This window comes from Onychostruthus taczanowskii, unplaced genomic scaffold (genome assembly GCF_017590055.1).
Source record: "Onychostruthus taczanowskii isolate IOZ18803 unplaced genomic scaffold, ASM1759005v1 scaffold3, whole genome shotgun sequence".
Lineage (NCBI taxonomy): Eukaryota > Metazoa > Chordata > Aves > Passeriformes > Passeridae > Onychostruthus > Onychostruthus taczanowskii.
In genome coordinates this window covers 19,372,925-19,396,708 of record NW_024500349.1, presented here as the reverse complement: position 1 = coordinate 19,396,708, position 23,784 = coordinate 19,372,925, and the positions used below count along the sequence as shown (strand labels likewise).

The window sequence follows — 23,784 nt, the reverse complement described above, 5'->3', positions numbered from 1 at the left end:
GGGCTACAAGGAGCCACTTTTGCTGGTGCTGGTAAGCAGCCCTCCCACACAGCCCTGCTGGGGCAGACTGAGAGATGCCAGCACCGATAGGCCTCTCCTGCCTAACACAGCAACCTGTTTGTCCAGAAGGACAGACAGGATCTCCCCTGGCTCAGTGGGAATTGTCCCAGACTGTTCCGGAACAAAGAGCCTCCACACGCCCCCAGGACATGGAACAGGGGTGGCAGTGGGGCTGTGGGTGAAATGCTCTGCTGCTCAGCCACATCACATCCAGGTCAGCCTGGCTTGGAGGACATCATCCCTTCCCTACACCATGCCATGTAGGATACAGGGTAGACCACATGTCCAATAGCTGTTCATCATGGGTAGAAAAATCAGGTGTTTGCTGAGTGGGGGGATTCACAAGAGAATGGATATCTCAGAAAAACCAACCTCATCTCACTGCTTCTCCTAAAGCAAAGGTAAGGCCACATTCACACAAATCCTACAGGGAAGTGAGACCTACTGTAAGAGAAAAGCATGAGTGAGGGTTTGCTGACTAACCCCTGGTTAAAGGAAACAAATTGATTTATTATATGAGCATGACAAATTGAGGCACCGGTCTTGCAAGTTGGGCTGTGTGAGCAGCTCCCCGTGTCCACGTGGCTCTGATACAGCCCAGTAAGGCTGACAGCTGGGAGTTGGAGTTGCCAAACCAGGAATATTGCTGGCTGGATCGCAAAAGGTTGGAAAGTTTGTGGTTATACTTTTCTGACGCGCCCGAGATTTGGGTGGGAGCCATGGGAGCTCCAGCTCCTCTGCTGAGGCACAAGGACAGGCAGCTGCTTTGTCAGCCTTCCCCAGCGTGTGTGCTGGTAAGAAAGCACGGCCTTTTTCTGTTTTTAAATGAAAACAAATTGCTTTTAGGACCTTGGATCTGAAGAGGGGAGTGTCATCGTGTGTCCAACACAAACAAAAAATCAAGCTGAGCTAAGACCAGCCCAGTGCTTCTTTCCCATTCTCTGGCTGTAAACACAAGAGACTCCTCTTGGCTTGTGTGAGAGTGGGAGGGAATGCAATCACCAAGCAAAAAAATGTTTCTACTTGATAGTTGAACGTCATGTAGGCAGGAGTTGTGCTTTTCTACTGAGCACACTTTTCTACTCCATGGAGTCTTTGACTGGCCTGTCCTTGTAGTAGAGGAAAATAAAGTGAGATAAAATGCAGCTACTTTTTTTCTGCAACACAGATTATTACACTTCATTGGATTTTTTCCTGAGTGGAACATACATACCAAAAATAGCAGTGTGGTCCTAAGCCATCAACACTGATGTGCTTGGTGGGAAAGGGCTCCAAGTCACTGAGGCACGGAGAGCACATGGGACTGAGGACAGATGTTAGATCATGGATTTTGATCCAGAACAAGGTGGAAATGAGTGCCAGTCATTACAGACTGGGAACAGGACATTTGCCTGTGTGCAGTGAGCCTGTGGATACCTCTACAGGCCTCAGAATCACAACGTGAGACAACAGCCACTGTCAGCATGGCCTGGTGTCCTTCTCCAGCCAGCACCACCTGGCTCTGCCTGTGCACGTGCTTTCTTAGCCACCACAGTAATTTTTTCATGTCCCATGTTCTGAGTAATTTGGGAAAGAAGCAGGAAAAAGGAAGAGAGCCATATATAATGATCGTAGAGCTAATGGTGGATTTCAAGTTTCTAGGTGGAGGAATAATGGATTAGTGTTGGAAGTCTGGTTCAGTTATGTATGTTCTGGCAGACACAGCTGGAGGAAACCTTGAGGTGTAGATGAAAAGTCCATTTTCACTTTGTAAAGATGTATGCACACCCTTAACTTTAAAGGTATAAATTTTCCCATTGACTTCCCTGGAACTATTCATGCATTAAACATATGCATGAACCTTTCTAGAAATAGGGAATATAAATGAGGCTACCAAAATAGTTAACCAGAAATACTTTCTGTACAATGGAACAGAAAAATTTACAAGAGGTGTGCACATAGGTCCTCTTAGGAACAGATAAACGCAGGTCACACTGTTAAAGGACAGGGCATCATTGCTTGTGTATGAAAGGGTGTTTTCACCGACCTACAGAGCAGACTGGAGTGCAGTTTGCTTTCGTTACGTTAATTAAGCAATTTACTGGAATTTAGCATGTGGCAGATTGGCAGGAGGCAAGTTTAACTTGGGTTGTGTGGCTGAGATCCTTTCATTGCGTTGACAGCCTCGAGTCCTGCCAACAGAGCAGCACACTCAGTGCATTTCTGCTGGTGGCTTCTGTGCTAAGTCCAACTTAAACAATTCCATTGGGGCCTGACAAAGGGAATGGATAAAAATGAACAGGATCTACATTACTTGAGCAGTCTGTTGTGAGCAAGATATCCCCAGTCTGTTTATAAGTAATGAACTTTCATTCAAGCAGTAGCTTACCTGGGCTAGCAAGAATTCTGTTAGCTATTAACGCATAATTATTTTTTAATATTCACATGGAAAATGATTTTATTTTTATTGTCTGTAACTGTTTCTTCACATTGTTTTTCTTGATAGGTTTATTGTCTAGGTTATGCTGTAGTCATAAATCTATAGTTTGTTCTGGAGTTGTCATGGCCTGCTTGGGAATGTCAGCTACACAAACTTCCAGCAAATAAGCAAAGTTGAGACTTGAGCTGGTGGTTGGAGAACAACATGAACGCAGCCTATAGCACAATCAAAACCATTAAAAGCCAAAGGCCTCTTGTTTGGCAAATCTGCTGCCCTATACTCAAGCCTTTTAGACCTGTGTTTGTTAAAACACCTTAAAACAGACTTTTAAGCTTTGCAGTTTTCATAGCATAAGCCTGGGCAAGTCGCATCCTCAACCATCTTCTATGTTTCCTTTGATGAATTAAAATGAGTACTTGAACAAGACCGTCAACTAAAAGTCTGCAAAAAAGCAATTCCTTATTCAGGAGTACTTAAGGCTTTTATACAGTTTCACAGGACTGGGGGGGAGGTTGGGTCTTTGTATCAAAACTACACTCTGACCTCTCTTTTCTTCTGTATTCAAAACCTAATGTCACCCTGCCCAGGATTATCCGGATCTGCTTTTCAGTATCAAGACCAATTAACTGGTGAGAAGGAAAGCTGTGGGGAAACAAGACAAATCCAAAATGAGATGAGGCTTCAGTCTCTACTCCAGTCTCCACTTGTATTTATTCTGGTTTCCAGCAGGCTTCTTTTGGCAAAGAGAGATTTACTGCTCGAGCTTTGGCACAGTGTTTCAGACAGGGAGGAGAGCTGGGACAAGAGACCACAGTGTAAGAAAATGTACCTCACATTCAGTTTTCATTAAACAAAAGCATTTCTCCATTGCCTTTGAATGTCCTCTTCCATGTCATGATGGCTTTGCAAGATGAAATGCCTTCTGTCCTATCCATGTGTTGCTGTTGTTCACAAGGATCCTAGTGGCAACTAAATATATGTTAGTCTGTGTATGAATTAACCTTTTAGTTTTAGTATATCCTACTCCATAATTATACTGAATTGGTTTTGAAGAGTTTGAAAGCCTACCTGCTTCCCAAATATAATGTTTTTTTCTTCAAATAAATGACAGGACAACAGTGACACTGAAATCATCCAGAGCAGAGAGTAGCCAGGATCAATTCTACATACTGAGAATTTAGCAGGTTTTGAAATTTTGCACTGACATTTGATGAGTTCTTATCCTAACAGAAAGCTCTTCTGTTTGTGTCACCTTTATTTTCCTAGAAGCTAAACTTTGGTCTTGGAGAAAACAGGTTGTAGTATTAAAAGATCTAGAAAACCAGTCTTGTTATTCTATGTCTGCATTTTTATCATCTTCAGCCTCTAATTCAGCTGTCCTGCACAAGTAAAAGTGCAAATTCAGAAGGAATAGTTCAGAGTTTGACGTTTGGATTTCAGATCTGCAGAATTTTCTTCATGAACTCAGTGAGTTCATTTAAACACCTGCCTGCAGTGCCGCCTGCTTTGTATTTTAGCACTCCCTCCTACTTTTCCCATTGTCCATGGTATCTTTGATCAATCCATGAGTGGAGAAACACTGTGTTGAGGAATGCACAGCCCAAACCAGAGTATGTTTTTAGTTCAAAAAAATAAACCCAGAGAATGTTATTTTCTTGCCTTTGGGGTAGGATACCACACACACTCTGTCTTACCAGAAAAGGAAGTATTGGGAAATTTTGTTTCCTAGAAGAGCTATTAGAAGCAGCAATAAACCCCAAACCAATGTAAAGAGAAAAGCCTGTTTTGTAACTTTGACATTGTTATGCTGCTCTTTCTCCTTATTATTTGGTTCACAGCCAGCACAGCCATGAGGGTAGGTAAAGTATCACTCAGACCAGTGGACGCAACCTCTGTCCTTCATCCAGAGCAGGAAAACCACTTGAGCTTCTTTACAAAACAGAAGTGACTTCAACTCAAAGCACAAGCACGAATCCCACCAGAGCAGAGCCATGAGCAGACCTATGGAATTTGATCAGAATGAGAGACAGGGTTTTCCTTTAGTGATGTCTGTACTCTGTGACAGTGGTTAGGAGCCACTGCCACCACATGTGAGCATTGTGCAGCTCTAGAGGGGAGCAGAGCCAGCTCTCCCTGTGCCTGGAGGGATGCCAGGAGCAGTGTCCTGGTCCAGGAGCCATGCTGCACCTCCCAGCAGCTGCCTCCAGGTGAGTCTCCTTCAGGCTGTGCTGTGGTGGTCTGTCACAGAAGTAAATTACTGACATCAGTGTGAGCTGATCTGCAACCAGCAAAGACCTGACAATGTCAGAAATTCCCATTTCCACCACTGAGAAAGGCTGATTTGCTGCTGTGGCATGGTGAAAATCAGGCTTATTAGGATTCCCCTCCTGAGTCCAGAGGGGCCTCACTGACTCCTCTGCCATGGTGGGAGATGGAACCTTTCCTGAGCATTTAGCAGCCAGCAGTGGATCATGGACGCTCTCTGGCAGGCATGAGGCAGCTGAGCCCTGCCTGCCTCCAGCTAGCACTGACTGCTCCTTGATTTAACCACACCTGTGGGAGCAAAGGAAAGAGCTCAGCCAGTTGTTAGGATACTTATGGAATCCCACAGGATATTTCCACAAAATTGACAACTATGCTAGTAAGTACTTTTTTGTGTCTGCTTGAGGGACTGAAATGTCTAAGTTATTATCTGCAGCAGGGACTTCAGACTTAATAGACTCAGAGTGCTTGTGCAGGCCATACAATCAATGGGAAGGGGCATGTAGTGTCAGCCTGCAAGATTTGTTGTGAACAGGATTGCAGAATAATGATATTTGGAACGCCACCATGGATTTTAAAGACGGTGAGCCCTTTCCTTTCACTGCGTGGGCTATTCAAATTCCTGCCTCTATCGGCTCCTGTAACTTCATTGCCTATGCAACAGGTCTATAGCATTTGCTTAGGGGATTCATAAATTTCTTTAAAAGCATCATTTTTTTCTGATGGGTGAAAATACATGCACCTGTATAATTTCACGAAATGTGATTTTATTGTCAGAAAAGTGCCACTGATGCATATGGTAATTGAAATGCAAGCAGTGCCAGCAGTCTCACTGCAGAGCCACTAAGTTAAGGCATTAAAATAAAGGATGAGGGAAAGTTTAGCCATGACCTTGTAAGTGAATGCTCTTCATCATGGGCAAGATTGCTTAGCAGCCATGGGGACAGGGTGGCCTCCCACCAGTTTCCTGCTTCCCAGAAGGGGTTGAATGGTGTCCCAATTCCAGCTGTGACAGGAGCTTCCAGTGGCAGTATGTCCACCAGGACATGCTCACAGGAATTTGGAGGAGCAGAACAGCAGCTCTGGTGCTGTCTCCTCTTCAGCCAAGTTTTCCTCTTTATGGTGGCTGCAGGCTGCTCCTGCAACCCCCTGACCTTTTGAGGGTGCTGGTTTTAGCTAAGCCATTCTTTGCTACTATGGGCATTTTTCTACAGGCTCTGGAGAGAAATGAAGGCCTTTGTCTGCCAACTTTTGATGACCAAATGGCTCTCCTGTTTCCCATACTTCATCAAAGCCTTAAGGAGTTTCCTAAACAGCCTCCCCTCTTCTCAACCCCTCCCCCTCTCACTTCCCTCCTCAAAGAGATATTGGGATGGAGACAGAGTCAGTGATGGAGTCTGAGATGTGCCTCCAAGACAGCACTGTCCACCACAGCATGGTCTTCTCCATTAGCAATGTGAGACTGTGCAGATATTCTAAGTCAAAATTCCTATTCATCCCTTGACAGGAGATGTAGAGTCCATTCCTTGACCTTTACCAAGCCGTCTTTAGGGCCTTGACTTCTGTCTGCCACTGCAGGAACCTCACAGCCTTGCTCAGCCTCTTTTTGGAGCAATGGCCTAAAACTTGTCCTTAATATTCAAACCCTAAGATTTCTTCCCTTTCCTATCTCCCCCACGGCTAGGAGGTCTTTAGCACAGGCCCAGTGAGATGTATGAGAAAGAAACCTGGCAAAAGGTTTAAATTAACTCTAGTGGTTGTGCCAGCTCCTGCAGAACAAGAGTGCCAAGATCCAAACATGGCTGCTCACCAGCATTTGGCAAGGCGGTGACATCTTGTCACCGCTATCCTGGAGCACTGAGGCCCACACAGGTACAAGGACCAGCTGGCTGGGGCACGATGCAAAGCAGGGTGGGAAAGCAGAGGGAAGAGTGCCAGACTTTTCCCAAACGAAGTCATAGCCCCGTTTCTTCAAAATCATCTACTCAAATGTGACATTACTCCTGATTGCCAACAGAATCAAGCCTCCACAGCTACTTACCACTTAACTGATGTGTCACATGGGTTCAAGCTTCCCTGTCTGGGTAGCCCAGTCTGTGCTAGTAATAAAGAGTGTTCATAAACCCTCAGCAAAGGAGAGAAGGACTCACTTTCAGTGAAACTTGCTCCTGCCACAGAAAGCTGCAAGAGTGCTCTGGAGCTAAGTGCTGACTGTTGGGAAGGTGCCTAGAGCTGGAGGGAAAAAACCCCCAACATAAAATAAAAAGTCTGCTTTTACATTTAATTCCTCCTGGGTCCAGAGCAGCGGCGTTTTATATTTTCATTATAAATAAGCTATAAAGCATCTATGTAGTGGAATCCATATTCCCAAGTGGGAACAACATACAGGCCCACTCTAGTCAACCTTCTCTTCGAAAGTATTGCCATGCCAGACAGGTCAGTGAAGTTCATGGGCCCTTTTGTCACACTCCATGTTCATAGCCCAGTGCCACTCTGCTGTCTTCTCCCACACACAGGGAAGGCCAGACCTTTGATTTCACGGACTGCTGCAGGGCATCAGTTCTCTATCCAGACCATGCACATGCATTGTAGTCATGTTCCTTTACCTGTCTGAAAATTTTTTCCATTGCCAAAGTCTTTCAAGCCCTCTCAGTGCCTCCCCTTCTTTAAAAAATGCAGGGGGTCTTGTGCTACTCTGTAGCTGTTGGATACACTGCACCTGTTCCTACAGCAGCTGGAGTTTGGTGCTGTGGCACAGCTTTATGCTGAGGTGGGTGCTGAGTTTGGCATCAGGCTTGGTAACGGCAAATTGATGTGGCCCATTGCCCCAGTATGGTATTTGTATATCAAAAGTACATTTGAATAAAGAAGTTCAAGAGACATTTTATTAGAGCAGCCACAGAAAAGTAAAAAGTCATGTTCCTCTTCAGACACAGATGGCTTCTATACAGCTGCCATCAAAGTGGTGTTTCTTCTTCCTCTGTCCATTACTCTCCAGCAGAAATACAATTGCAGGTATGTTTCCACAGGAGAACATTTATCTTCTGCAATTTCCAAACTCCAGGAAAAATTAAGTTTCTGAGATCAGTTATATAAGAAAAAGGAAACTTGAATTTTATGTGCAAGTGCAAACTTAAACCAAGCAAACAGTTATTTGTATTTTATTTGCTCTATAAAAAGCCTAGGAATACAAAGAACTTTTAACTGAATATAAAACTCTACATTTTCTTTCCAGGTGTTCATAGAAATACCAGTATAGCAGAAAATAAATATAAAACCTGCAAAATACCTTAATTTGGTTTTGCTAAGAAGCCCTCTTGTTATGAAAAGAATGGGGGAAAGGGTGAACTAGTTCCTCCTTATTTCAAGCTTGCTGCTTTAATTCCATGTTGCATATGAAACAACAAATAAAATTCTAAGGAATGTAAAAAGTTCCTGTGTCTACAAAAGCTTTAATAACACCACCCTGAACTGAAGAACAATGGCACTGACATGAAAGGATTTTCATTTCTAAGAAATACCTTAAATCAGAGTTCAGGAATACATGTATTCCATGCTCTTCTGCTGGGCTGATTTAAACCAGACCTACTAACCTGAAATGTGCTTCCTCCCTGGGAGACTGAGCTACAGCAGCTCAGGGCACCCCAGGTGAGACAGGGTGGGACCTCAGGTCTGGGTGAAAGAGGAGGATCTGCATTAAACAGAGTATTTATTCCAGGTATAATGCTACATTTCATACACTGTTCCTAACTCACAGGGATGGACTGCCATCTCCAATAACTACAATTGGTACAAAATTTGGAAAATTCTCCACTTAAAAAATGGCAAACCCCATGTTTAATACGCACAGAGCATTAAGCTACAAACAAAGTTGCTGCTTTCCATGTTCTTTATCACTGCATCTTTCTGAGACTTGTATCCTAAAGGTTCATTTTTCCAAATGGCATAATTTTGGCAAAGCATGAGGTCAGTGAACTCCCAGATTATGTACTGCCTATCCCTCCTGCAGCATTACAGGGATATGCAGATGCTCAGCACCTCAGAAAGCCAGCCTTGCTATACAGCTAAAACAAATGTGCAAAGCATGAATATTACAATTACCAGAGAATTAAAAAAATCTGTCTGCATTCAAAGTAAAAATAAAACTGGGAAATTTCAAAATTTCCTGAGGTGCTCTTTTTGATCAACTAGAACTTTGGCTTCATTTCAATTTAGGCATTTCTTTTATAATACAATGCAAAATACAGACTACATTGTGAAGAATATAAAAGCTTTTTTTTCCAGATGGGAATGCCAGAACATATCCATTGTTTTTTTTCTCAAGCATATTCTTTAGCAAGTATGATTTTATAAAGAAGTCAATCATCAGTGGGGTTGTATTCTCCAGTAGAAAGGGGGGCTGTTTGTTTTTGATTTTTTTCTAGTAGAAATTACATAGTCCTAGAATTTTCAGATTTTAAAGTTCTCAAGTCCTACTTGAAATTTCTCATTCTTTTTTACAAAAAAATTCAATAATGCCCTTTATCATAATTCATCATGAATGTGTCTACTCATAGTAAACGATCTAACTTGGGTCCACTCTAGGCTGAATGCTTTTTATATATTTTTTCATGTATTTGTGTACTTATGCAGGTTTTAAAATAAAATACATATTGGTGCTGATGGATGAGAAAGCACAAATGAAGTGACAGTCTATAAAATCATCAGCTCTGGGAGATGTCGAAAAGGCAAAGCTTGCTGATGTATCAGAGTAAAAGAACTGATGGCATGAAGAAGTGATCAGATTAAAGGTTTAAAATGAGAAGGGAAAAAAAGAAGTTTTCCCACAGAAAGAATAATTAAACTGAACTCACTATCAACAGACACAGTGGAACCCAAGAGAGTAACTGAACTATACAAAGCTGGGATTCCAGACATACATTCAGCTTGAAAAAGCTGCTTCAGAAGTCATGAAATTCAAAGCTAAGTATCTCACAACAGAGTTTTTTAGGCATCTTCCTCAAAAAGATACTGAGCTAGATACTTCTTCTTAATATGCATTTTTGTTAATAATCTCTTCAATCTAAACTATAAAATGTGCTGTGCAACATGACTGAACAAACATCGTTGTGAGAAGTATTTCCCCCTTGTTTGAGTAATTTGAATTTGTAAGCTAATGTAAGTTTTTGTATTAAATAATGTACTGTGTGCAATTTTCTTTCTTGTGAAGTACTTTGAAGCTTTCAAAGGGCACTCTAGGTTCATAAATAATGTGGTGTTCTTTGCCAGAACTGTAGGGCATTTCTCCTAAGTTCTGAATCTTCTTTGCCAGAATTGCAACATGTTACATGCCAAATCCTGCACAAATGTTCTGCATGTGGCAAATACATATTGGTGAAGACCAGAGGCATGGCATTCCTGGATTTCTTAGAGAGACTGGGGAAGGGAAAGAAGCGGGAAAGAATAATAAGGAAGGGCAAAAATGATGAAAAAATTACTTATGAAAAAAGTATGTGCATCATTTTAAAAAATGATAAACAACAAAAAAAACACCTCCCCTCCCAAAATAACCCATAACTTGCACTTAATTATTTTCAAAAACTAAACTGTTTGCTGCATGTAGCACAAATTCACAGGTACCCAGAGCTGGGTCTTTACTTTTCCTTTAGTTATGGAAACCAGGCCTCTATTTCTTTAATAGCTGAAGGTTCTTCAATGCCAGACGTTTGTAAGGGTCAGAACACCTGCAATCCCTGCTCCTCTGAGCACCTGCTAATGTAAATGGAGAGGTTGAGAGCCAGGAGAAGCAGCACAGTCAGGATCACCACTATTTAATAGGCTGTGAAAATGAATCCTCTTCTTCTTCTTCTTCAGGCAAAATCAGCATTTCCTATGCCCAAAGCTACAGGGAATAAACCAAGGCCGATGTTTATAAAGCATGAACTCTGGCCTCTTTGCAACCTCTGCCACAGAAAAGTAGGCTCCTAGTTATGGAGCTTGGAAGAGTGTAAAGGAGCAAGACCCAGAAATTCCAACAGGCATTTGGCCACATAAATTCGACTGCTGAAGGATACCAGGACTTTAATGTGTCTTTGGTTATCATTTTCTTGATTAAGCACAAACAAGTAATGTCAACAGTCCTCTATAGTTTGGATGGAATTGCTGAAGTAATTAAAAAATTTTACCATTCCCTGCCCTTCACTGAATTTCAAGAAAATGGTGACAACAATTATTAACCAACCAGCAACAACCAGCTAGTTGAAAAGTTACGAGAAGGTACTTAGGCCTAATCAGGCCTTAAGCACCAGGATTTGATAAATGTTTACTAAATAAACTGATGTTAAAACTGAACTCCACATTCTGCAACACTAAATGATCGTTTTACTATCTGGTTTCTTTTGAGGTGGCAAGAAACTACAGTAAAACCTTTGCTGTTACCAGAATTACACTGCTTAGAGAAGAACATCCTGTGAGTTACCATTTGCTGCCATGATTTACAGAGATACGGTCTGTAGTCTGTATCAGTTTCATGTGGAAGTTTTAAAGGTAAAAAGCTTTCTGCAGAGTTTGCAGATTTCTGCATTAGTGTCTGTGTTGTTGCAAAGAGGATCAAGTGGTGCTGTGTCACAAGCTTTTCAAGGAAGTTAGCACATTTCTTCAGGTTCATCTCCTGCAAGGTAAGGCTCTCCCCTCCATTGCTTCTGTCTATCCAATAAAAAGCTGATAAACTGTCTAAAAGCAAAACACAGAGCGAGGGGTGAGCGCAGAACAGGTTTTCTAGAGAGTAGAGAGTGAGGAGTAACTGAGTGCTACTACTGCAGCTCACAAGGAAGAGCCTTCCCAGGCACTGCTTTATCGTTTCTTCTGTCCCTTGTGCCAGTCTGCTCTCAAGAATGGTGACCAGGCGGAGCATATCAAAGTGGTAATCGGTGTCAACAAACATGACTTCTACTTCCAGCCCTCCCTGTGCTTTGGGAATGATGCAGCGGGCTAGCAGGTGATAAAGCATTTCTGTTTTTCCCGTCCCTTCTGGGCCATGGAACTCAACAACATCTCCTGTTCAAAAACAAAGCAGCAGGTTGTAAGGCAAGAGCATTTACAGCCCAGAGTTGGTTCTCAGTGTTTTCTGAACCAATAATATTGCACAAATTGGAAAATGCATTTTACATGACATTCATAAAACTATTTAAATCCTGGTTGGTATCTACCAAAAGACATTTCAGTTTTCAAGAAAGGCCTCTGAAGTGAAGTTAATCAGCTGTGAACAAAGGTTGAAATCCTCTGTCAGCACCATCTAGGAGACTTCCATCAATAAAAGGTTGGCAACTGGATTTCATCTATATCATTACAGGCAGATAAACGAAGAAGACGAAGCTGATACACGAAAGTGGCTAAGAAACCATCTACACAATTAAGAAATAACAAGTAGAGGACAAAACAAAAAAAAAATTGACATATTAGAGGTCACTTCACATAGATGCCACATGCTGCATGTCACAAGACTCCTACAGGAATCTGTGACTGGTGAAGAGAACACCAGTAAGTTTATTTGGCACTTATATTCTTCTGTGGTGATAATAATGTGAAACTGCTTCTTTTGACAAGGGAGACTCAGGGATTCCTTCAACTCCAGGCAAGGCCTCTGTCTAAAGCAAAGGATCTCTGTTCATAAAAGGATTCAGCCTAATTACCTCATCCATGTGGGTCATAAAATACATATCATAAAAATTTAAAATGTTAATTAAAAACAGCAGTATGCTTCATTAGGAAACCAGTTCTTTTGTGGGACATGAATGCAAGATATTCTAAAGCCTTATCCAAAGTCTTCTGATGTCTTGTATCAGAGCAAGGCCCTAGAAGAAGTTAATTTATTAGCTGCTCTTTATAAATTTCTAATTTTGAGAACTGGATTATTTATTTATGACATTTTGGATTTTATAGGCAGAAGGGTAACCACATGCAGTAAGGAGAATCACACAACTGTAATTGCAGGAAGGTGAGAGATTTCCACAGCCCTGGCAAGTGCAAATGGCATAACAGCTTTCCATAGGGGGATGCGAGAGTAGAGAATTGACTGAACCTTCCTTAAACATGTTTGTGCCTGCCTGAGTTAACAGGGTTTTTCAAGTCACCGCTCAACTTCCAAAGGATGTCCTCATTCACAAGTGCCTACAATGTCAAGGTGCAGTTTGGGATCAGGGGAGCAGGATGGTAGAGAAGAAACCAAGCTCTTCTCCCTTTGCAAGTGTTAAAAGCAATTTACACCTGATGTGACAAGTCTGTCCATTTCCAGTGACACTCAGAAATACCATTTATATGAATTTCTGATCCTTTGAAATCTATTAAAACCTTGATTGTCTCCCAAGCCCTTATTAAGCTGTTCTGAATGGCTCCCTCACTTCTGAGATGAAAGATAACTACACGTCCTGGGACATAAGTTTTTATCTTCTCTTCCTGTCCAGAGGTCACAGTGCCCGACACTGACACTTGCAGCCAGTGGCTCTGCTGTCACACAGCCTGTGCCAGAGACATAACCACACCCTGGCAGGGTGAGATACCAGCTTGGAAGAACTCCTCCTAAAACTGCTGGGTAGGTCATTCCCTCCTCCTATTTTGTCTCCTGCAGTATTTTAGAACAATTGTGTAAGGCAGCTCTTGATAAAGAACTAAGTGTATCTTTTGCCGCTGGCTGTGGCACAAAACTTCTGCCACCCTGATTGGCATTTCTGAATCCAGACCAGCAACTGAGTGGGGCCAACAGGCCTCACTGCTTCACCTGCCTTTACAGCAAAATATGACCTGCTGGATTCAAAAATTATTAAAACTTATTAGAGTAAAAATTCTAAGTTGAATGACAAAAATCATTCTCAGAGGTTTTTGTGGTGGTGGCTTATAAATGTGAACAGCAAGACACCCAAGCACCCCTCAAACTTTGTTCAACATTGCTGAAAGAGATCCACAGATGCCTTGTAGTTTGACCAAGACACTTGAGTTACTCTGAAAACAGCAACAGCTTGGACTGCAAGAAAACCTCAAGAGAGCTGGGGATTTCTGTGCCTTCCTGATTATCCAAGAGGCTGCCCACAAGGAGAATGGGTGCAAAACAGGAGCCATTTATAGCAACATCTATAAATGCTATAAATGTAGGGTTTCATTGAATTAGCAACCAGGCTGTTACAGGAAGATAAGAGGGGAAATTCATTTCTCTGGATCAGAGAGGACAAACCATGACACAGCAAAGGAGGAAGTGAGGCCAGCAACGTTTTCAAGAAGCCTCTGACACGCTGACAATAGGTCACAGAAGAAACTGAGCGATCACAACCAGCATCATCCATTCATGTCAAAACAACTTTGAAAGGAGGATTAGTAAAAAGATACTGTCACAGGATGAGAACAGGCTGAGAGGGAGAGCAGGAACAGCACTATAACATGGAAGAAAGTTAATGGGAATTTTTTCTATTAGAGTTGGTGTTGGCAGACATTAAACATATCAGTAGATGAATGTTCCATTAGCTTGGCAAAACATGCAGAAGACAAACTAATTGGGTTAATAAAAACTTAAGTTTGTGAAGACTTAACAGATGGAGATGGATGAGTAGAGTGATTTCACATGAAATTCAGCACGAGTAAATTCAGGAGTTAGGTTTTAAGGAGTCCCCAAACACATTGCCTGGCTCAGGGCAGCCTGAACTGGCTCATTATGGGCAGACTGAAGAGAATAATAGTCCACTCCTACGAATGAGCATGCAGGTTAAATTAAATGATGCTGAAGAAATGTAAATATTTATGTAAGATTAATATATTTTTAACTGAAACACTGTGTTCAGTCCTGGTCATCAGTTTGGTGTTATGTCTTGAATGACAAGAGCCTTATTTTTGTCTGTAATCAATCCACCAGCACATGCTGGTTAAACTATTTTCTGACACTGCAGATACAAACAGGCTGTTGGAACACTCAGCAATAACTTTGTGTGTTTCACATTGTAGGCTACCTTGAAGTTCCTGAGCTGGTCATTTACAATACTGTGTAGAAGCTGTCACTAATATTTATACCATTTATAAGTGAAATAGAAAGGCCTAATATTTATTCCAAGTTAATGCTGGGTGTCTTGCAGTTGGTGAACATCAGAGCCTTACACTGACACCCACACCTTCATGCCAGTGGCACAGGGGAAATATGACTGGCAATAGTGGAAGATTATTTAATGCTTGTGTCACTTTTGCTCCATTCCAGAAGAGCTTAAATGGTATGTAATTAATGTACTTATGCACTCTTAAATATGCAAGTCCATCATAATTAGAAGCAGTGGTTAGAATATCACATTAATACCTATATTACCTGTCCCTATTTTACAGTACCCTGACATGCAAGTTATGAACACTTAACTAAAATGTAACCTTTGGATAGTTTATTGAAACTTCATGTATTTGTTTGGTTTAAATTTCATCAGAAAAAAGAATAATTTAGGTCTTTGCATTGCTTTAATCACAGTATTTTAGATGAAGAGCTGTTCAGTATTGACTTCATGGGCAACATATTACAGAATTCCACAGTGACACACTAAAAGTCAAGTTCATGACAAATGGAGAAGTAGGCCTTCAACAGGGATTTAGGACTGAATAATGTGAACACACATCAAAATAACACATGGCCTCACATGAATACTGTGGTATTAAAAGACAAAGCAAAAATGCAATAAAAGGTGAAGTCCATTTATATATATACAGCTAAAGGGCTGTGCTAATATGTTAGGCAGCTTCATTAATGTCAGCCAAAAAGCATGACCAATATGGGTAATAATTGATACCATTTGTTGGAAGCAGAAGAAAAATACAAGTGCTTCAAAAGCTCAATGACTCTGTTGGCACAGAGAAGTCAGTGATGAATTTTAGAAGGCTTCCAGCCATCTCAGAACTGAGGTTCTGGAACAGTCTTCAGACAGACGTGAACAACCTACAAAGCTTTAAGAGCAAAGGAGATAATTTGACATGAAATTATGTAACGCTATGGACTGCAGCAAGGGCAGTTAGTGATCCCCAAAAAAAATCTTAAAATCTGTTTGACCAGCACATAACCAGCTCAGTCTCAAACATTTGTGTGTTGTGTGTAAAGTTGACCAAAAAATACCAAACATCCAGACTAAAAGGTTGTTTAATATTTATGTTTTGAAAAAACCAGTAGTATCTAATTTTCTAAAAAAAATAAGAATTTGAGAGTCTTGTGAAACATACCAATTTCACTCCTGGCCCTTAATTCTTCTTGGGAGTAACACAGCAGCTCAGAAATGAGAGTATTTAAATATTCTTTTGTGCTCTACTTGCACTGGCTTAGCAGTATTTCTCCACCCTTTATCACTCTTATGCCACATTGGAAGCTTTCAGGGCAGGAATCATGTACTGCTAAAGCCCACATGTTTTCTAGTGCTGCAAAGCAATACACACAGGGTCTCACAGTGACTGTGTTTGAAGACTAAGCATCACCTCTCATCCAATTATCCTGATTCTTTTTATTGCTTTTTCTGCTCTTTATTGTGAACATTCCATATTTGTGGGAATTCAAACTGCAGATAAGTGTGCTGCTAACCACTGAAGCCACATACTTGCCCTATGAAATCCACTCACTCAGACATAAATTCCACAACAGTAGTACCTCACCACTGATCCTTACAGTTTGCCACTCACTTTTTTCATACACATTTTTAGTCTTGTGTAATCAGAGTTAGTAAGTCTCTTCCATTGTGAAATTCATGAAATTTCACACAATCTGGAAAATCAGTCTGGCTTCCTGAATAATGTGTTCTCTCCTGTTTAGTTCACTAATTTCTTTCATTAAAATATCCAACCTTGACCTTAAAATTTCCTGTACTGGTGTCATTGAAAGGTTACCCCACTTCTCCCATCTGAAATTCTCATTCATTCACTGAAGGTCTCTAGGAGCCATGTTGACACTGACTCTGTGAACTCATTCAACTAATTAGTACCTATGGCCATAATGGAATTGTTTATGAAGTTCTGTTCTAAGTATACTTAGGATTGTTCAGGTTCATGACTTGGCTTCATTGAAAAATACTGTTTGCTCATGCTCCTTATCCTAATTTACCCAGACAACTCTGTATCACTGAACTCTTTGCTATTTACTGAACCTCATGTTCTTTGCAAATTTCTGCAGTTATGACTTTGTGGCGGTTGTCTAGATCACTGATTAAAAAAAAACAAACAAAGAGGTTTAATGACAGACTCTAGAATAAATTGCTGGAAAACTACTGACACTGACCAACGTGCTTGGTATTTACTCATCTACACCTCTGTTTTGATATGCATAAAGCACATTTTGAGGCCTATTTAATAATGTTTGGAAGGGTAACTTTGCATTATTCCATTTTATCTAGTTTGCATTGAACTACAACAACAATTAAAATTCTGATCTAGGGCAAAAGAATTTACTTGTATGCTTATCTCTGAGAATACTTTTACATGAACATTTTTCCATAAATGGGATGAAGACACATTTTTACCATGAACAGGAGATCCTTCCTCAGGAAACAGACAAGGTTCAAGATTCTTCAGAGAACTTCTGCCCTCAAGTCGTGCAAGCAGCTTTTAAAGACAAGACAGAGAGCCATGCTGTTAACTTTAAATAATGAACCTCAGGACACAAAATTAAAGGATTCTAAGAACTGACAATTTTCCATGACAGTCCTGTTGAAAGATCAGCCTGATTTTAAAAATGTTTTCATAAATAATATGGAAATGTATAGTCTGGACTACAGCAATAGAAGGTCCCAGCCTTACAAACAACAAGCACACAGATTCAGTGGCAGTGAGGACTGGAGATATGAAGAGAAATAAAGTTTAAAAAGCAAAGGCTGCTCAGGGACATCAGTGAGAGGGATCACTTCCAGTACACATCAGTGCTGTCATTCCAAAGAACAAAGGGAAAGAACATCATTTGTAACAACCATCACCTCCAAAAGAAATACTGGCTGAGAGGTGAAACCTTACCCATCAACAATCCCCTGAGCCAGCCTCTCTGAGCATTTGTAAGTAAAACCATGTGCATTTCACCTGAAAAGTTACACAGGACTCCTCTGGGCTACAATCCTGTTATATCATAGTTACTTGTTCAAACAGAGTATGGATTACGAATGTTCAAAAGTCATTAGTCACCAGTGGCTCTGCAAGAACCTTTCTAAAGCAAGCTTGAATTTGTTAAGCAAGTTCTCCAAAGCCCCTCGTAAAGTAAGTCCATTGTAAAACTAATTAGTTCAGAGATCACAGACAGTTTCTTAAATTGAGAGGTATTTGCATAGCAAGTAGACAGGTATTCACAGAACCTGTGTTATTAGTAATTCTGGCACACTGTGTAAAGCAAGAATAAACAATTTTTCCTGGTACTAGAACTGTTATTCCCTACATGTGTTCCCATACATGGAAAGGACATTATTGGGATGCTCAGTGTCACCAGAGCACCTACCTGGTGCCAAATACTACATTCTCCAAATCACCCAGCTGTTATTTAAAGATCTGAACAAAACAAGTCCTGTTCAGTTTTATCCCATCCTCAAGACCAAGAGAGCAGTGAGCACAGACCTTCAAACAACTGCTGCCTTCTCTTGCTTTCCTCCTTGTCACATCCATGAGCAACATTTGCTCTCAATGATCTTAAAAGTTCTTTGAACAGTTGTGTGTGTGTGTGTGTTTGCCTTTAAGAGTAAAATAAAACTCCGTTACATGGTCCTGAATTTGCTTCAAGTAGTCACAATGGGAATCTAAGTGTGACATTTTCATTGACACTTTAAGATTCCCTTCCATTAACAAAATGTCAGTGTGTTTGCCTTGGCCTCTTCATACCTATCCAGGAGAGTTTTCTGACTCGTCCTCTGAAGGGCCAAAAAACCAAAAATCAGCAGATCCTCCCATTACACTTCACACATTTGTGCAGCACAAAACACACAGTGAACTCCTGGGAAGCAGCAGGGTTCCATGATCTGGACAAAGCAAACATCCAGTTGGACATATGTACATAAGAATACAGGAACTTAACTTGGGGCATATAAACCAGCAGCTCTCAACTACCGAGAGGGCCTTGGCAGACCCTGCATGTGCAGCTCTTCTGCTGCCAGGGCCTGGCCACCAGCGAGGAGAGAGGAGAGAGGCTGCACCCACTGGGGAGAAGAACCAGGAATCTCTCACCCCTTTGTCAGCAGTGGGAGTTGAGGGGAAGAGGAAAACCACCACAGGCTGCTGCTTTTTGATGCTCTTCACTTTTTAGCAGAGGAAGCACTGCTGCAGCACGCAGGGATAACAGGGGCTCAGTGATGGGCTCAGCTGGGGCCAGCAGTCACAACTATGGCTGGTCTGAACACATTGCTGCAGCCTCGTGCTCCTAAATTAATTTGTACATTAACAAATACATCCTCTGCAGTTTATTTTTTCTGGAACAGTGAGCCCTGTCTCCTCTTAGACTATCAACTCTATAAGTTTACTGAGAGAGAGTAAATTGATCACCATCGTTTAAATATGAATCTGTTGTGATTTAAATGACAATTTGATGTATTAATTTTAAATAACTACAGGTGCTTTCTCTGAGCACTGCTCATGAAGGTAATTTATGGTAATTTGCTGATGATAGCACACCTGTGTTTTTATCAAGCTTGTATTTACTTCCGAGTTCTGAAGCAGAATCTCCAAAGGCACTTGCCTCATTAGTGCCATGCTGGGAGCAACGGGGTTCCTGGCAGAAACAGCCAACAATTTTCCTTCAGCTCTCACAAAGGTTTGTCCACACTGCAGCAGAAGTGATGGAAGCAAAGCTGAGATGAGACACTACACAGGCACCCCTCACCTCTGCCCACATTACAGACAGGGACAGCACGGGCTGTTCCAAATCCAGCAAGAGCCACCTTGGCTCTGATCCAGGGGAGGCTTTCCCATTTTGCCTCCTCACGTGTTCTTCTGGAATATGAGAGGAGGAGAAATCTACAGCATGTAAAGGGTAGTCTGGAGGGTGGATGTCAGGTGTCCCCAGCTTTGTCACAATGAACAGAACACAGCAGGACAGCACCCCTGGAGAGAATCTTGGAGTGGGAAGAGCTTAGAAAAAATTCCCAAGTCAACTTCAAATCCCATATTAGAGACTTCTGATTCTATAATCAAAGTGTAGGTGCTCATTTCTTCCTCCATAAGCCTCTCTTCATCTTTTTTTACATAAAACACCACCCTTTAGCAACCTGCTAGTGGTAGCTCCTCACTCTTAGGTATTCTTTGAAAATGTAATTATGCCAGCAAGAAACTGCACAGATGTGCAGTTACATGTAGAGAATAAGCTGTACAGAAAAAAGTTCAGCAGCAGCCGGGTTAAATGTTATTAATGACAAAGCTGGTGGGACTCAAATATTTCAGCCATGCCTTTTATAGTTTATTGTCCTTTTAATAAACAAACATGCATATGGACAGTCCCACTGTCTAGTGCACGACGTGCTCGTACTCTGTTGGCTTCAACAGAGCTGTGTACCAATGCAAGCACACACATAGGTCTTGTCAGGAATGAGAGATTACTTCATTAAAATGTTAAAGAAATTCAAATTAAATACTCCAGCTCTGGTAGAGGCTGTGAGCTAACCTACAGGCTATTTACACATACAAACCTATCTCGAGTACTAGACAAAATTTAATTCTCAACCACTATAACCGCTCTGATTGAGCTTTTGTAAACTTTGGGCATGAAGACATATGCAAGCTATTTATCTTTACTTTTATTGTGATAAAGCAAAGGTGTTTTGCAAGAAGTTCTAATTTGCTGTATTAATTATATTCAGTAATAAAAGCACAATACTGCGGTCTCAGTATAACTCAGCAAAATCTGACTTTATGCATGAGACTATTTAAAGAAGTATTGGTTTAAATTAAGTGTTTTCTGTTTCAAGTGCTTTTACCATTTTTTGACTGGACACTGCATTCATACATTGCCTTTTCTAAAGCCACTGGTTTTCAACTCCTCCCTTATTCCAGGCTGGATATCCACCCACTGCAGGCAGGTGATGCCATGAGCATTCCCTGTCAGCACCACTCATGGGGGCAAATAAATGCATTTAGCCCTCGGACAAAGAGCACAGCTCATGTCCTTAATTCGTGTCCATTTGCCAATAGTGGACATCTGGTATTAGTATTTTTTTTAAGTGTCAAAAGGGCTTAAAAGCCCAAGTCCCACTAAAAACCACACAGAGCTTTAACAATAAATATTATCACACTTTTCTGTTTTATGTGAACTATTCAGCATATTCTGGTAGAGTTGCACACAAATCTCCAAGCAATTAAGTTGGAAGTTTCTAACAAACAAAACACCCAGAAATGAAAAAAAACCCTAATAACACAAGATCCCAAAACTCAAACCCCTTTTTTTCCTAATGAGGAGGAAAGCAATTCCACCTTACAAAATGTTTATTTATAGAAACATAAAGTTGGAAGAGACCTTTAAGATCATCAAGTCCGAACCTTTAAATGAAACCTTCCGCACAAGCCTTCTTCCTCGGGCATCCCCTCCAACGCCAGGGAGGGGAGCGCCAAGGGAATATTTATGAAGGAATTATCGAGACACCCGAACCAACCTCTCCCCGTGCTGCAAGAAGCGCCCACGGCAGGAACCCACCCGCATCCCGACAGAAATGCAAAACACGGACCAGGAGAACCCTGATCCCCCCGGGATCCGCGGGAACTCCACCGGGAAAGCCCCCGCGGCCTTTCGGGGGCGGAACTCCCTCCCTCACGCACCGCCCCCTCAGGAAGCCCGCGGCGGCTCGCCCGTGCGGGTGCGGGGTGAGGCTCGGAGCTCTTTTCCCCTGGCTACAGCCTCGCCCAGCCCTCCCCGCCCGTGTGCCCGGGCCCGGGGCTGCGGGGAGCGGGGCGGGGGCCGCGCCTCACCTGCGTGCCCGACTCCGCCCCGCCGAACGCGTCACCCATGGCGGCCCCGCGGCCCCGCGCCCGCTGCCGCCCCGCAGCGCCCCCGCCCGGCCGCGCCCTCTGCGCCTGCGCGGCTCGGCCCCCCGGGAGCGCGGGGTGGAGCCTGAGGGCGGCGGAGTCGTAGGTTCGAGTCCAGCCTCCGGCCAATTCATTGCCCGTCCTTCGTGGGCGGTCTGGGATTCCTTGGACGCGGCCGAGAGAATCACAGAATCAAATATGTTGGAAAAGACCTCTGGGGTCATCGAGTACGACTTATGACCTAACACCACCATGCCAAGCAGAGCATGGCACTGAGTACCATGTCCAGTCTTTTCTTAAATGTTGTATTGCATCTCTTAAATATTGTATTTTGTCTCTAAACCAGAGATCAATCTTACACTTAAACAGGGACAGTGACTCCACCACTCCCTGGGCTGCCGTTCCAGTGTCTAATAACTCCTAAGAATAAATTTTTCCTGGTGCTCAACCTAAACATCCCCTGGCACAGCTTACAACCATGTGCTCTCATCCTGTCCCAAGTTACCTGAGAGAAGAACCTGAACCCCCCACCCGGAGACAAGCTGTTTATTTATTTTTAAGGACTTGTCTTTCTACAGGCGTGTGTGGGTTTTTTCTGCTCCTGCTGGAAAGGAGCAGGTGGCTGGGCTGGTGTGACTCAGAGGATGCTCCTTGGTGACACTGGGTAGCCGTGACTCAAGGGAAGCTCGTTCGCGTGGCTGCGATTAAACTCTTGACGCCTGCGAAATTGCTCTTTGCCAAAGCCAGCTATCAATTACGGCTTAAATGAAAAGGGGTCTAGAGTATTTTTGAGAAGTCCCTGGAATGAACGGGGTGCGTGGTGTGTGATGCCCTGAGGCAGGAGCTGATGGTCAGTGCCTTGGTCACAGCAGCCTGTGGTCAGCAGCAGGACCTGCTCCTCCTGGACCACGGCCCGTCCACTGCAGTTGTGCAACCTGGGCAGGCAAGAGGGATGGGCACAGGGAGAACACAGGAGAACCTGTTTGTTTTTTCCATAGGCTAAATGCAAAACCAGCAGGATAAGAATAGCAGCTCTCAGTATCTGCATATCAAAGAGCAGTAATGATACCATGATACCATCCCTTCGGGTCTAGCCAGGTTATCGGTGATACTGCACGTCCTTACAGTTAGCAGGAGAAACTGGTGGTGGAGTTCTCTGTTGCTTCAAAGAAATCAGGTTTGTCTATAATAGGGTTTCTACTAGCATGCGCCACAACAAAAAATCTAACCTCACATGCAAGGCATTAGCTGTGTTTACTCTTTCAACCCTCTTTCAGCCCAAAATACAGAGCTCCAATACAAAACACACTGCTGCTGTCACTTGACTAACTCCAGATGGATGGCATCAGATAGAATTAACCCAACTCAAACCTCTAGTTTTGGTGTCCAGTCCTAATTCTTCTCATTAAAGTACAGAAGGGAGATGGTTGCTCTGCATAGCCTGGGTAGTCTTTGTCTTTCTCTGTGTATGGATACATGTGCCACATTATCAGGAGCATGGAATGTGGTTCTCTGGTGAGAAAGACTTGGATGGCCATGGGGAGGGCACAAAAATGCAGCGACAATACTTTTTGGTTTCATTGTATTGAAGGAAGTTTCTTCTTTGCATTTTGGAAGAAGTCAACATAAAGGACAGACAACTTTAAGAGCTGTGTATCTGAGTATTCCTACAGTACCTCAGTGGTCTGGGCCACCTGGAAGAGTTTAAAAGCTTTGTTAATTAGTAGTGATTGTCCTTGAAGCTGACTGAGGAGTGACCTAACCCAAGAGCAGAGTGATGACAAAGACACTACTCACTGCATCAACCACTTTTTTTTTTTTTTTTTTTGTAATTATAGGTTCTTTGTTGCTCTTGTCCTCTAATTAAAGATGTTGTACTAATTTTTGAAAAGTGATTGCTAGTTGAATTTAGAGCCATAAAATGTACAGCACAGATAAATACCAGTCGACTGAAGCCCACTCCTAGCTCATCACCATTGTAAGAGTCCCAGTAGGGTTCTGTGGGAGCTCTTCCCCTGCACAGCTGAACACAGCTTTGGCATTACAACCTAATGCAAAATGAAGTATCACAGTTCAATGCAGATCAA

General features: G+C 42.3%; 1 protein-coding gene across 2 annotated transcripts; it reads right to left on the bottom strand.

Moving 5' to 3' along the window:
* Positions 1 to 7,608: 7,608 nt before the first annotated feature.
* On the bottom strand, positions 7,609 to 21,707 carry XRCC2 (X-ray repair cross complementing 2). 2 transcript variants are annotated; one of them, XR_005952954.1, is made up of 4 exons: positions 21,641 to 21,699; positions 17,236 to 17,317; positions 15,529 to 15,682; positions 11,641 to 11,776 (listed from the first exon to the last, which is right to left on the bottom strand). XR_005952954.1 is itself a non-coding variant. In XM_041408305.1 (3 exons), the coding sequence occupies exons 1-3, from the start codon at positions 21,677 to 21,679 to the stop codon at positions 11,061 to 11,063; spliced, it is 837 nt and encodes a 278-aa protein (XP_041264239.1). In that variant the 5' UTR covers positions 21,680 to 21,707; the 3' UTR covers positions 7,609 to 11,060. The 2 variants fall into 2 exon arrangements, 1 of the variants encoding a protein (XP_041264239.1); XM_041408305.1 differs by lacking the exon at positions 15,529 to 15,682 and having other exon boundaries at positions 7,609 to 11,776; positions 21,641 to 21,707.
* Positions 21,708 to 23,784: the final 2,077 nt, after the last annotated feature.

Coding starts and splice junctions, on each gene's coding strand:
- XRCC2 (XM_041408305.1), bottom strand. CDS start 21,679: ATGGGTGACGCGTTCGGCGGGGCGGAGTCGGGCACGCAG. Junction 17,318..21,640: donor GGGCGGAGTCGGGCACGCAG/GTGAGGCGCGGC, acceptor TGTCTTTAAAAG/CTGCTTGCACGACTTGAGGG. Junction 11,777..17,235: donor GGAAGGATCTCCTGTTCATG/GTAAAAATGTGT, acceptor GTTTTTGAACAG/GAGATGTTGTTGAGTTCCAT.